This window comes from Cicer arietinum, chromosome 2, assembly GCF_000331145.2.
Source record: "Cicer arietinum cultivar CDC Frontier isolate Library 1 chromosome 2, Cicar.CDCFrontier_v2.0, whole genome shotgun sequence".
NCBI lineage: Eukaryota > Viridiplantae > Streptophyta > Magnoliopsida > Fabales > Fabaceae > Cicer > Cicer arietinum.
In genome coordinates, this window is record NC_021161.2 from 52484140 (window position 1) to 52497890 (window position 13751).

The window sequence follows — 13751 nt, forward strand, 5'->3', positions numbered from 1 at the left end:
TTTCCTTTTTTTTTTTTTTTTTTTTTTAATATTTCTATTAAAAAAAGTTATGCATCCGTTAAGTGCTTAGGTGCTCTAACAGAACTACAACTCTTCTAACAGGAAAATTCAAATCAACAATTAAATTGAAGTGTTCGTGGGAAAATAATTTTGGTGAATAATGGTTTGCAAGAAAGGAAGATGAACATATGGTGGGAGAGAAAGATAGACATGAATTTAAAATTTAAATTAAAATGTAGAGAAGGAAAAAAATTTAGATGTTACAGTTAAATTTGAACCCACTATTTTAATTGAGAAAAGAATAAAATTAGATGAACAAAAATAATTGCTAGTAATATTCAATGTTTTATGTCAATTAATTTTAAGTTTGTTTCTTCCTTTTCTATTTTATAATTTTCCATTTTCCAATTCATTCAAACTTGAATCTACAATTTTAGTTATCAAAATTAGATGGTATCATCAACCACTTTTCACCCAGGAAAGTTGTATTTCAATAATTACCAATGAAGTAGAATCTCTTGAACATTACTCAATTCTAATTGGATCTGTTTTTTTTTAAAGGTCCATCAATGATTTCAGTATTACATTTATATAGATCTTAGAATTTTCTTTTTAAGTTTTTTAAATTTTAATTTTCTAAAACATTTGTGTTTTATAAATTTTTGTTAAAGTTTTTCTAGACATGGATGTTTTTGAATTTTTTAAAAATATATTTATATTCTAAAAAACTTTTATAAATTTTCTAATACACAAAATTCTAATTTTTTGGAACACATGTTCTAAATTTTGTTCATAAATGGATTTAAAAAATTTTAAAAAAAGAATCTCGATACATAAAGTTTAAAATTTTTAAAACATATATTTTTTAAAATCTTAAACTTTTCAGAATTAAAATTGAATTTAGTCTGATAGAAAATAATAATTTACATAAAATGTTAGAGTAAAAGTATAAATGTTGGAGTAAAACACTCAAGTGGTAGTTGGAAGATAACGGTTGCCAATGTTGCAAATAGCACGAGCAAGTAATAGGCGTGGAAGATTACGTGTATTTTCTAGATGCTTCATTCTACATTTTTTTGAAATTTCGCAATACTAATGTAACCATAGATTATTCCGAACCAAGTATTCCAGAAAATTGGAAATGTAAATTTGCATTTGTTAGTTAGTCTCTTTTCATTTCATGTGGATCACCACCATTCACCATTAATATATAAATAAATAGATTCCCTAAACTCCTTATATACTCTCTAATGTATAAAAAAATAAAAAGTCGATAAATTACTTTATAAAAATAAAAATAAAATAATGAAATTTTAGAGAAATTAAAAATGTATTTAATTATAGGTAAAAAAAATAAAAATAAAAATAAAAGTGAAGAATTTCAACGTGGTAACGCAGAAAAGGTTAGTTCGCGGGCATTCTGTGGGCTTTCGGTGGAGGTTGGAGATTTATTTATTTATTAATGAATTAAAATGATTAAATAATTTTAGATTGGTCGAAATTAAAAAATGATAATCGGATGAATGAATTTTCAATGTGTTAGTGAGCCATTTCCCAGGCTAGTAGATACCTAAGCAAGCAAGGAGGTATAATCTTATCATCAAAATTATTGTTATTATAATTTAAAATCTGAAACAAAGAGAGAGTTGCGTTGAATTGAAGGGATGAAGGTTGGCAATTTGAACAGAGGTTCTGCTTCTGTTTCTCTTCAATGTGGCGGTTTCAGCTTATACAACGAAAGGCGTAGTAGTAGAGGTTGTTCAAATTCTGTAATAGGTCCCAGCTTACTAGTTCGACTGAAGAAGAATAATTCTAATTCCCGCTTTGTAACCCTTCGCGCTTCTTCACTGCTTCCAATACCATGTTTTGCTTCTCCACCTTCTCACCTTAATCAACACTCTCTCCTCACCGATTCTCATCACGATGACACCCAAATCACTCCGTAACTTCCTCTTTCTTTATTCGTTATATCTATCTATCTATCTTTTTATTTTTTTGTCATTTGTTTTTCTTTCAACTTGTGACAGTGAATTATCCGTCAATGAAAATGAAAATGAAAATGAAAATGAAAATGAAGAAGGTTACTCAAATTCAATTTCAGACGTCAAACGTGAGATTATATCGCTCTCTTTGCCTGCCCTTGCTGGACAAGCAATTGACCCAATCGCACAGTTGATGGAAACTGCTTACATTGGTCGACTTGGTTAGTTTCTTTCTTTCTTTCTTTCTACTTTCCTTTTGCTATACACATTTTCACTTACTATTTCTTCATCATATTAGGTACTTTGGAATTGGCTTCTGCTGGTGTTTCTGTTTCCATCTTTAATATCATTTCAAAACTATTCAATATTCCTCTTCTTAGTGTTGCTACTTCTTTTGTTGCTGAGGACATGGCTAATATTTCTAAAAATCCTGATTCTGATTCTGCTTCAGGTTCATTTCTAACCTCTTACCATTTTTTGTTCTATAACTAGTACACTCTTGTCAAATACTCGCACTATAGCTTTGCAGAATTCAAATAAATCGCAATTATTCCACCATACCTTGTTTAGTATAAAGTATTGTCAAATAATGATGCTATAACATTCTAGCGCAGCACAATTTTAACAGACCTCTATTTTCCGCTTTCTTGCAATTGACATCATTTTATTATTATTACTGCATTTGTATCATTATCCAAGGCCTTTGATTTTCCCTGCAGATCAGGGTGATAGTAAACAAATTAGTGGCAATGGTAATCCTTTCAAAGCAGTTTATCAACGAAAGCAACTCTCCTCTGTCTCCACTGCTTTGCTATTAGCTCTAGGGCTCGGCATTTTCGAGGCTTTAGCTTTGTATTTGGGATCTCAAACATTTCTTCGTATAATTGGTGTATCAGCAGTATGTTTTCACTTCAACGCGCTCTTCGCTAATCATTTTCCTCTCTATTTGTTGTACTTAGTTGAATGCAGGATTCTTTTAATTGTGAATTACAAGTCTATAACATCCTCTGTTAATAATCAACCAACAGGGAAATCCAACACTTGTTCCGGCACAAAAATTTCTCTCTTTAAGAGCGTTTGGTGCTCCTGCAGTTGTGCTTTCTTTGGCTCTTCAAGGAATTTTTCGCGGCTTTAAGGATACCAAAACTCCTGTTATATGTTTAGGCAAGTTTCTGGTTTAATGTGTGTTTCTTTGCTTTTTTTTCTTTCTTTCTAACTATCTTTTATAGTTTTTGGGGTCTATCTTCTGCATATGGTCTAATACCTTGCCGTGCCATTGTATGCTTCAAACTTTTCAACATTTTCTTATCCTTTTGAAGGCTTTTACTATTCTCACTATTCATGACTAAGTTGTTGTTGTTATTATTTAATGAGATTACATAAATCTATAAATATATTACCCATCGGCCATCACATCACTGCATCATTTCCTTAGGTAATAGTCTGCTTCAAAACTTGACTTTATTTTAGCCTTTTGAATGGCTTTCTAATAATCAGGATTCTTAAGACAATAAGTATTTTGAACTTTCAACCGAGCTCGCGTAAATCATTGAAAATTTCGTTATCCCTAATTGTGGCCTTGCTGCCTAATGTTTTACATTGCAAGCATGTAGTAGTAACTCGTAAGGAGTGCTAACACAAGTCACACATGCCTTTGTGCATAAGAGTTTAGTTATATATGATTGAGAAAGCTGGGGGTGGCTATCTGAATTGTTTTTACAAGATAGGAAACTTGATATGGATCATGGAAAGATGGGAAGACTACTTTGTTTAATCATATTACAACATATTTATTCTAACCACTGAACTTGTATATAAAATAATGCATTAAGTTCGCTATATAATGTAAATGGAAAGTTAAGTGTAAAGCTTTTGAGATGGGCGTTGTTCTTGTTAATTGTTATTATTGAATTTTATTTCCTATCCAACCTTTATCCTGTCTGAATGCAACTCTAAGGGAAAAAATGGCCATGGTATGTTTGCTGAAGGGTGAACCGGGTGTATAAATAATATTTAATTTGTTGGAACTTATATGGAAAAATGAAGAAAAATTTAGTTTTGATATCTTAAGGGTGCTTGTTGTTTTACTGTGTTTCAAAGAATGGTTAAATTTAAAGTCATATTCATGATATCACATGCATCCGTGTCCTAATACATTTATGAAATTGCAGGCATTGGCAACCTTTCAGCTGTCGTTTTATTTCCCTTACTTATTTATTACTTTAAGTTGGGTGTAGCCGGTGCAGCCATTTCCACTGTTCTCTCTCAGTATGATCTTTTCAAAAGTATTATTTTCTTTCTCTATTTTTTTGACTTAATTTAACCCTAATTATGATGGAACTTTCACGCCTCAGATATATTGGGACTGTGTTGATGATCTGGTGTCTAAATAAGAGAGCTGTGTTACTACCTCCAAAAATGGGAAACCTGCAATTTGGCAGTTATATCAAGTCTGGTAAGGAGTTATCGCTTTCTCAGTTTCTTGGTTATTTCAGTTAAATGTTTGCTAAGATCTGAGTTCAAAGAGTGCATTTGGCTCTTCTCATAAACTAATTTTCTCTCCCTTAGAAAAATAGGGAAGATCACAATAAGATGCTAAACGAGATCTCAACAACCGTTTCAATGCAAAAAAAAAGCTATCTTCTTTCTTCTGGTTTCTGTTTGTAACTTGTCTATTTAGAGTACCATTAATAGAACAAATTGGTTTCTGTAGGCGTCTTTTTTTTTACTTGGTTTTAGCATTTTGTCACCTGATGAAATGCAATACTGTTTCCTCCAGGCATTTGCAGTACTGTCTTGCATTATCTTTCTCTTTTGACAGTAAACAATTTTCACATGAACATTTCTGTTTTCTACTGTAGTGCGTAAATTATTTAGCTTTCTGTTAGGTTAATGCAGTTGTTTCAGTTATGATCTGTGGACTGCTATAGGTGGTTTCCTTCTTGGAAGAACACTTGCTGTTCTTACAACCATGACATTGGGGACATCAATGGCTGCTCGCCATGGTCCAGTAGCTATGGCTGCACATCAGATATGGATGCAAGTGTGGTTGGCCGTTTCCCTTCTATCTGATGCATTGGCTGCATCTGGTCAGGTATTAAATCATCCATTATCTAAAATCATGTTCATTTTTTACCTTTTATTTAGACAGGCATCATTGAACCTTTGTGAAGATTTCAGTTTGTTTGAGTCACTTTTTAACAATTTAACATCCTAGTTTCTTTTAAGCTTGGTTATTACTTGCTTCACTACTGTCTTCTTGTTTTCATATGCCTTTTTTATTTCTTATGCTTCTATGTTATTGTTCATAGGCCCTAATTGCAAGTTCTATATCCAGACATGACTATAAAGCTGTGAAGGAAATTACTCATTTTGTATTAAGGGTAAGTGTTTTCCTTTTTGTTAATTAGTGTTGAGCCTTTGAAGCCTTGTATTCATTAGCTATTCTTACAATTTATGAAAGTTATGGTTGTGTACTGTGTTAATTAAATATTAAGTTTTGTTTATTTGTTTGAGAACCTGATGATGTCTCTTTTCAGATTGGACTGCTGACAGGTATATGCTTGACTGCAATTCTGGGTGCATCTTTTGGATCTTTAGCTACCCTTTTTACCCAGGACTTCGAAGTTTTGCAGGTTGTCCGAACTGGAGCGCTGGTATGTATGGTATTGCTTTTTTTTTTTATGTGTGCATTTGTTTTGATTTCTCTGTCTCCTCAGATAGTGGTTTACATTGTTAGATGTAATTGTTGCCAGTTTGTTAGTGCTTCACAACCTTTTAATGCACTGGCTTATATTTTTGATGGTCTCCATTATGGTGTTTCTGATTTCCCATATGCTGCTTTCTCCATGGTAAGTTTTCTTGTCAAACTTGTTACAGTGTTTCTTCTGTTGTGGTACATATGTTTTGCAAGATTAATTTATATGATATTTGCTTCATAGATGTTTGTGGGAGCTGTCTCCTCAACATTTTTGGTATTTGCCCCTTCACATTTTGGCCTTCAAGGTGTTTGGCTGGGCTTGAGTCTCTTCATGGCACTTCGTGTAGTAGCTGGTTCTGTCAGGTAAAATTACAAATTAATGCTGCATCCATGCATGTAAGTATCATCAAGAAATGTTTCATGTTGTTTCTTTCATGTCAAATAGGTAATTCTATCCATTTAAGGTGGCTACCTTAGTGCACAATTATATGTCCGTCTTAGATTAGAATAATTAATTTATGCATGTTGGGATTGTACCAGCACCCTCTCCTTGCATAGATTTACTGATGCAAGATAGCATGGCTCCATTATTGCATCTTCTAGCTGTACCTTTTTAATCTCTTTTTTGTTGAATGATTCATGCTTTTACCTTTTCAGATTACTATCGAAGAATGGTCCTTGGTGGTTTCTACATAAGGATTTCCATATTGCAAAGGTCAGTGTGTATTTGTATAATTCCTAATATATCTGGCGACTGCTTTTCCAATAAAAGAGAAACGATAATTTTATATGGGGTGATAGTGTTGGTGTGCCCGTATATAGAGAGTTAATCTTTGCTTCTTGTTTGTTTATACTATTAAGTTACGTGCATGTGTAGTCCCTTTTAATCAACGCTGAGGATAACAACATTGCTATTCTATAAATTCTCTGCTCTTTTTAACAAACTATAAATTATCTGTTATTAATATTATGGTTATACTCTTCACAGTCTGTAGTGTGTATATATACCTTAGATCCGGCACCTTAATCTTGTAACTCATGTTTGCAGATGGTCTCTTAATTGTTAAGGCGGAGAATATGGATGAAACCGTTTCAGGATAAGGATCTGCATCGGATACACTATTTAGATGTTAACTTAGAATTTGGGTTTTTGGTACGCTTATTTAGGAAATGGTTTTTAGAAGCACATCGTAAGCCGTTGTAATGAGATCAATCAATTGTTAAGTTCTCAATTAGTTGTTATATTTTACAATTATGCTAAGTAGTACTTTTTTACCTTCAATGTTACCCAATGTAAAGAAATTGTTCATTTCTTAAAGTTCAATGTACATCAAATGCCGGTATAATAATAATAATAGTATTATAGATGTCTATAGTAATTTGAGATGAGACATCTTAGAATAGTAATAATAATAAGAATAATATTATAATAAAAATAATAGATGTCTCTTCTCATATATCTTTTATAATTATCGAGAAAATTAGGTTTTATTGCTTCTTTTGAAGATTTTGGTTCCACAAAAATGGATAAAACATGAAATGAAAAATTCAAATAGTTATTTCAATAAACTCATGATACTTAATATACACTATAAAGTAAGTTGATAATTTTTAAAAAGTTGAATCATATATTCAAATAATTTTAAATTATAAAGACTAAATTAAATTTTGAGTGAAATATATAATAAAAAATTAAGAGTATAGTAATAGTTATGTATCCATACAATTGAAATTTTAATAGATATGTAAAAATAAATAGAACTCATCCAATTTAATAATATATAACCATGTAAATGAGTTTCATATAAGTTTAATGGTTACAAAACTTTTTTAGAGCTTTGTTATATAAATCTTCCAATTTAATAGCATTCATTTTATTCGTCTTATAAATCTTCGGTAATATTAAGTATTTCCTTTTATTTATTTTAATGTATTGTTTAATCGTATATCTGTGTTCATGTTTGTCGATATGTTTGAAAAAGTAATTTAATAAATGAACACAATAATAATATAAATAGATGATAGAGCAATATTTTTTAAAGAGTATGTGTATATTTTTTAAACTAATTTAATATTTAATAAATAGAATATTTTTTGAAAAAATAAAAGAATAGTTATTGGTAAAATTATTTTGAAAAAACTAGAAAATAAAACAAAGTAAAAGTAATTTATTTTTTGTTATTAAAAAGAATATTTAATATTAGCGTTGAAGTGAAATATATATAGATAGAGAATTTGTTGTGATTGAATAGAGAAGGGAAATTCCAGGTGAAATAAATCAAGAATGTGTAGTGTGGTACTAAAGAACAGATACTGGGTTGTGAGACATGGCAAGAGCATTCCCAACGAGCGAGGACTCATTGTTTCGTCGATGGTTAAAATTCCGAAGCCATATTTATTTGATTATTTTGATTATTGATGATAAATAATGATGGTTTACGGGGTTGAATTTGAATAAAATGACAGGAAAATGGGATGCGCCCTGAATTCGAATTGGCACCCGATGGCGTAAATCAAGCTCAAGTCGCTGCAAATTCATTCGAAAAGGTATAATAATAATATTGAAAAGTTGATATCGAAAAGTTGATTAATGAATGATTTATGTATATTATTGGAAAGCAGGAACTAGAGGCTAATAATATAGCAGTTGGTGATGTGCGCATTTGCTACTCTCCTTTTTCAAGAACAAAGCACACCGCTGAAGTTGTTGCATCTGTATTGAACATTCCTTTTGATGGCCCTCAGTGTAAGGTTATCCTAGATCTTCGAGAGCGCTTCTTTGGTCCTTCCTTTGAACTTCTCTCTCACGATAAAGTAAGTACCACTCATCAACTCATTATTATTCAAAACACATAATTGCAAAACTCTTTCCATTCATTGACATTTACATTAACAGTATGCAGATATTTGGGAAATGGATGAGATTGATCCTCTTTTAGGTCCAGAAGGAGGGGAAAGTGTTAAGGATGTTGCCGCCAGACTCTCAAAAGCAATGGCCATTATGGAATCAGAATTCCAAGGGTAATGTCCTTACTACTACTACTACTATTCATTTCAATGTTCTATCAATTTATTTTATTCTGTTCCACATCCTGCAGATGTGCAATTTTGGTTGTAAGCCATGGGGATCCCCTACAAATCTTGCAAACAATTCTGCTTGCAGCTAATAATAAACACAAGGATCTTGCTTCTCATGACTTAGCTTCAATGTTAGAGGCAGTTCAGGTGGCACCCATCTTGTCCCAGCACCGCCAATACGCACTGCAAACTGGACAGCTCAGGGGACTCATTTAAGGTCTACCATCATAAACCCAAATTAAACTTTTTCCAGTATTTATCAAATATTTTGTTTATGAACAAGGTGGCTGTTAACAAGCTGCCAAAAGATATTTCTACAAATTTGAAGATTCATTATTATATTGCATAGGAACATGACATCCTGAATTTGTAACACATTATTCCTCACAGATTACACTTAGTACTAGGACCACAAAATGTTATTGTGAACCTAAGAACTAAAAATGATTTGAGTGAAGCTTAGTTATTGCTTCATGACTGTTTGAACTCACATTCAGAAACACTACAAGAGGAGAGGAGGCCACATAACTGACTTTGGTCAGTTTGTGACAGTTACATTTTATAAAGTTCATAATTTATAATTCTGTTAATTAGTTATGTGTGTTATGTTAAGACTAGATAAAGGAAAGGCATAGTTGGTTTCCAAGAAGTTATTGAGTGGCTATTGGGAGGGAGAGACCAAGCTCTCGAAATCTTGGAGAAGGAACTGTGTTCTGACCTTAATTCCTTTGAAATGTTTTTGTTGATAATTGTACTGTGATGCATGTAAATTTTTGGTTGAGCATTTCTTACCAGAATTGTTATCAATAAAATATGGTATTGTTCAAAATACATCATCTCATACCGGTTTCTATCAATGACATTTTGAGTCTCATGTCCTAATTAATATGGGTCTCATTTGCTAATATTGATGGGAAACTTAATATCGGAAAATAATAGAAATTGTATTGAAATCACTCTAACAAACAGACGACGAATCCCAATTTACAATTTTAAATGTATTTGAATAAGAAGTTTGGAAATGACAATGGTATGGAGCTTGGTTTGCTTTTTTTTGTTTGCCCAACAAGCTATGGTTCTTGCTAGGTGATCAAATATAAACTAACGAATTAGAAAATAAATTCAGAGAAGGACCAACTCCTCTGCTCAGTTCCAGAGCCCAAGCCCAAAGTAAGTGAAGCCTTTACTTTAGCCTTACAGGGAAAAAAAAAGTCTTTCATTTCTTGCTATTCCAAACAAGCCTCCACTGCCTCCTCCAATTTTTCACTGCCTACGCCATTTTTCATATACTAATTTTCAATCCAATTTAATAATCTATTTGCTTTCAATTTCAATAAAGTACTCATTTCCTTTTTAACTTTTCTCGTGTTGTTTCTTTTATTAATTTTTATGCACCCCTCATTTACAAACTAATTCAATCTATTTGCTTTGATTTTCCATGAACCATTATGTACCTATATTTTTAAGATCTAAAATAAAAGTTTGTGTATTAATGAAGAATTATTTGGTAAACTATCTTAAATATTAGGTAACAAAAAGGCCCCCACTGTGGGTTCACTTTTAAGTCTCAATAGCCGTTTGGTCAACCTTGCACCACCTGTTAACCCATTGGAATTGGAAATTTTTGTTTTCTTTTTTTTGACAAGTTATTATTGTTGGTCACTAACAATTCATTGATTAAATACATGTAAAATGTGATCAATCATATTAGAGTAATAGAAAAATTCAATTCAAACAATAAAAATACTCAATATACAAGTAGAATAGAAAATTATGATATAGTAAAAAATATCTTAGGTACATATTCTCTGATAAATAACTTATTTGCTCACTATTATAAAAAGATCAAATGAATAACAAAGGCGTTCATTAAACAAAGAGTGAAGACAAAAACCACAAAAATCATTACTTTAAGATTTGAGACACATTCTTCCACTTCAAAGTACACCCAATAGATCATTAAAAATCAATGTTTGAGAAATATAATTTATGATTACGACTCTGATTCAAAAATATATCTTAAGTCTACAACCGTGCAAACCTTAACAAGTTATATAGATTTTTATATCGTTTTGAGAGTTTTTCAACACCGCAAAAAACCCCTCCATTAGATACTCATACCAAATTGGATTTTAGCTTTATATATATGTTCAAATTTATTTATTAATTTAGAAGTTTTTTGGGCTGTTAAATTTTTATTTTTGATGAATAGGTGTTAATTTTTAATATAATGCGATTACATGCAAAAATAAAAAATGCAGAATAGGATATAATAATAATAAGGTTAATACATAATGAATTTGTGTGACTATTTCAAAAGTTGTAATAATAATAATAATGAATAAGTAATGGCGAGGTGTATATTTAGTGTGTGAGTGGGATTATTAGTGAATGAATGAATTTAAGAAATAAAAAAGAAAAGAAGAAACCGCCAATTGAAGTTTTTGTAACCGCTAGTGGGGTGTACATAAGTGGAATGGCAGAATAGGGGGAAAAGTTTTGGTTGGTTAAGAGAGAGAGAGAGATGCGATGAGAGAGTCCGATAGTGGTGATGAATACAAAGCAGAAGAAGAAGAAGAACAACAACAACAACATCCATCTTCTTCTTCCCATTCTGGAAAGAAGAGGAAGGCGAAAACTGATCATCCCGAAGGAAGTAACAACATTGCTCGTTCGTGTACTGAGTGCGGTAAGAAGTTTTGGTCATGGAAGGCTCTTTTCGGTCACATGCGTTGCCATCCTGAGCGTCAATGGAGAGGCATTAATCCTCCTCCCAATCTGAAACGAAAAAAACTTCAACAACAGACGAATATGACTCCGGAGGATCACGAAGTTGCGGCGTGTTTGCTCTTACTTGCAAATTCAAAGCCAAACAATAACAACAATAAAGGGAAGTTTAAAGCATTAATGGTGGATGATTCTTCTTGTTCATTATTATCAATGGAGAGTAGTCAGTTCGTGTGTTCATGTTGCAACAAAGTATTTGGATCTCATCAAGCACTTGGAGGACACAGGGCTAGTCACAAGAATGTCAAGGGATGCTTCGCCAATACAACCGCTTCCACAACAACAACAAAACTGATGACGTGGACACAATCAGATCATCATGATCATGATGAACACCATGATGACGGTTATGGTGACGTGGAAGGAGAAGGAGCGGTTATTAATAATAATAATAATAATAATAATAATAATAATAATAATAATGAAATTAGTGGAGGAGGAGGAGGAGGAGGACACAAGTGTAGCATATGCTTGAGGGTATTTACGACTGGACAAGCACTTGGTGGTCACAAGAGGTGTCATTGGGAAAGAGGGGAAACCACCGCACCCTTCGACTCTTCTACTGATGCACCATCCAACAATTCTCGTATTAATCTCGACTTGAATTTCCCTCTTCCTCCTCCTCCTCCCCCTCCCGATCATGATCATGATCATCATTGTTCATCTTCTTCCTCTTCTCCTCCCACTCTTGATTTGAGGTTGGGACTTTAATTTTTTTTTATTATTATTATTATTTACAATTATTGATTGCTCACTTTACTTACTTCCATCTTCACTCAATACTAACGATTTCATTTCACAACGCTTCTGTAATGCCAACGCTATTCATTCATCAATTATAATTCGACTCACTTTTCATCTATATCTTATATATATGTTTATTCATTTGCTTTAATTTGCTCTTATCCTTTTCATATATATATATTAGGCCTCACTTAATTTGTTACTCTAATTGTAAATCACTCGGGCCAATCATATACTCATTACATAGTAACAACATGTCACTTTTTAAAATGGGATAAAAAATTCATAGTACTGCTTTCAAAGCTAACATTGTGACAATATGTTTTGGTGCGTCACCTTCTAATTTTGTTGGGGAGGGATAGTAACACATTAATCAATTTCTTCAATCTTTTTGTATTTCGTCTTCTTCCCGTTCTTTGGATGAAAATTAACGGCGCTTTCACTATATATTTACAAGTTACACCCGCCATTCTACGACTAAAAATATCATTAGCTCTTTTCTAAGGTTATATTTGAATTGTTAGAATAAGGGAATAGAATGGAGCACAAAAGAATAAAATAGTACAATTTTCAGATTCTTTCATTATATCATTTTTCTTTCCCCTCCTCTTTCTAATCGCAAGTCTAGTTAAAAGTTAAAAGAGAAATGATATCATGACATCTAAATTTTGATATTTTTGTGTATTTTTAAAGTAAAAATATGTATATTTTCACTTTCACTCGAAGGCTACATGGTGCGAGATAAAATAGTAGGAATGGATAATAATATTTTGATATTTTATTTTAGACATATTTCTGTATGTAATTGTCACATGTTTTCTTTATAAACTAATATTTTGTGGAAAAATTTACTCTAAATTTAAGAAATTAAGTGGCATTGACCTGTGCTTTGACTAAATGAATAAGGAAATTTGATATCTATGATTTGCACTTATTCACTATTATTAAATCCCATTGAACTTTTTTTCTATATCTACTATTTTAGATGATAAATTATATTATATGTGTGGATAGTAAAATCCATATATCTTAGCTCCAATGGAGGTTTGATCTAGTAAACTATGTTGACCTTGTGATTGTTTTTCAAGAAATTGTGTTTTCATGACTTTAAGATTATGTATTTTATGCATCTAAATCGTAACTATTTTGACACTGGTTTAAAAAAAATAACGTTTTTACTTTTAAAGAAAAAAGGTTAATTTTTGCTTGTTAGTTTTGTGCTTATATATACTTTTTCAACGTTAAAATTACGTACTAAAAACTAAATTTTGTCTCTTATAATTTCAATGTGATTGAATGTAGTCTTTAACAAAACTTAACATTTAAACTAAATTACTAACAATTTTGTATTATAGAAAAATTAATTCGTTAACGTAAACACTATCTTTTATGACTATGATAGGGAGGAGGATTCCCTTTATGCCTGCAACTTCTCAATTATTTGAGGAAGTGCGTGACTG

General features: G+C 31.7%; 3 protein-coding genes across 3 annotated transcripts; all 3 read left to right on the top strand.

The window, feature by feature from the left end:
• The first annotated feature begins 1481 nt into the window (after nt 1–1481).
• On the top strand, nt 1482–7049 carry LOC101497360 (protein DETOXIFICATION 45, chloroplastic). Its single transcript, XM_004491582.4, has 14 exons — nt 1482–1942; nt 2028–2203; nt 2281–2433; nt 2702–2880; nt 3011–3146; nt 4154–4250; nt 4337–4437; nt 4913–5076; nt 5294–5365; nt 5522–5638; nt 5738–5833; nt 5924–6045; nt 6340–6397; nt 6731–7049. The coding sequence occupies exons 1-14, from the start codon at nt 1665–1667 to the stop codon at nt 6740–6742; spliced, it is 1761 nt and encodes a 586-aa protein (XP_004491639.1). The 5' UTR covers nt 1482–1664; the 3' UTR covers nt 6743–7049.
• Nucleotides 7050–7900: 851 nt separating this feature from the next.
• On the top strand, nt 7901–9589 carry LOC101497689 (uncharacterized). Its single transcript, XM_004491583.4, has 5 exons — nt 7901–8056; nt 8149–8229; nt 8305–8496; nt 8579–8703; nt 8781–9589. The coding sequence occupies exons 1-5, from the start codon at nt 7967–7969 to the stop codon at nt 8974–8976; spliced, it is 684 nt and encodes a 227-aa protein (XP_004491640.1). The 5' UTR covers nt 7901–7966; the 3' UTR covers nt 8977–9589.
• Nucleotides 9590–11152: 1563 nt separating this feature from the next.
• LOC101508937 (zinc finger protein ZAT3) lies at nt 11153–12389 on the top strand. The gene has a single exon (XM_027331663.2). The coding sequence runs from the start codon at nt 11290–11292 to the stop codon at nt 12256–12258; it is 969 nt and encodes a 322-aa protein (XP_027187464.1). The 5' UTR covers nt 11153–11289; the 3' UTR covers nt 12259–12389.
• Nucleotides 12390–13751: the final 1362 nt, after the last annotated feature.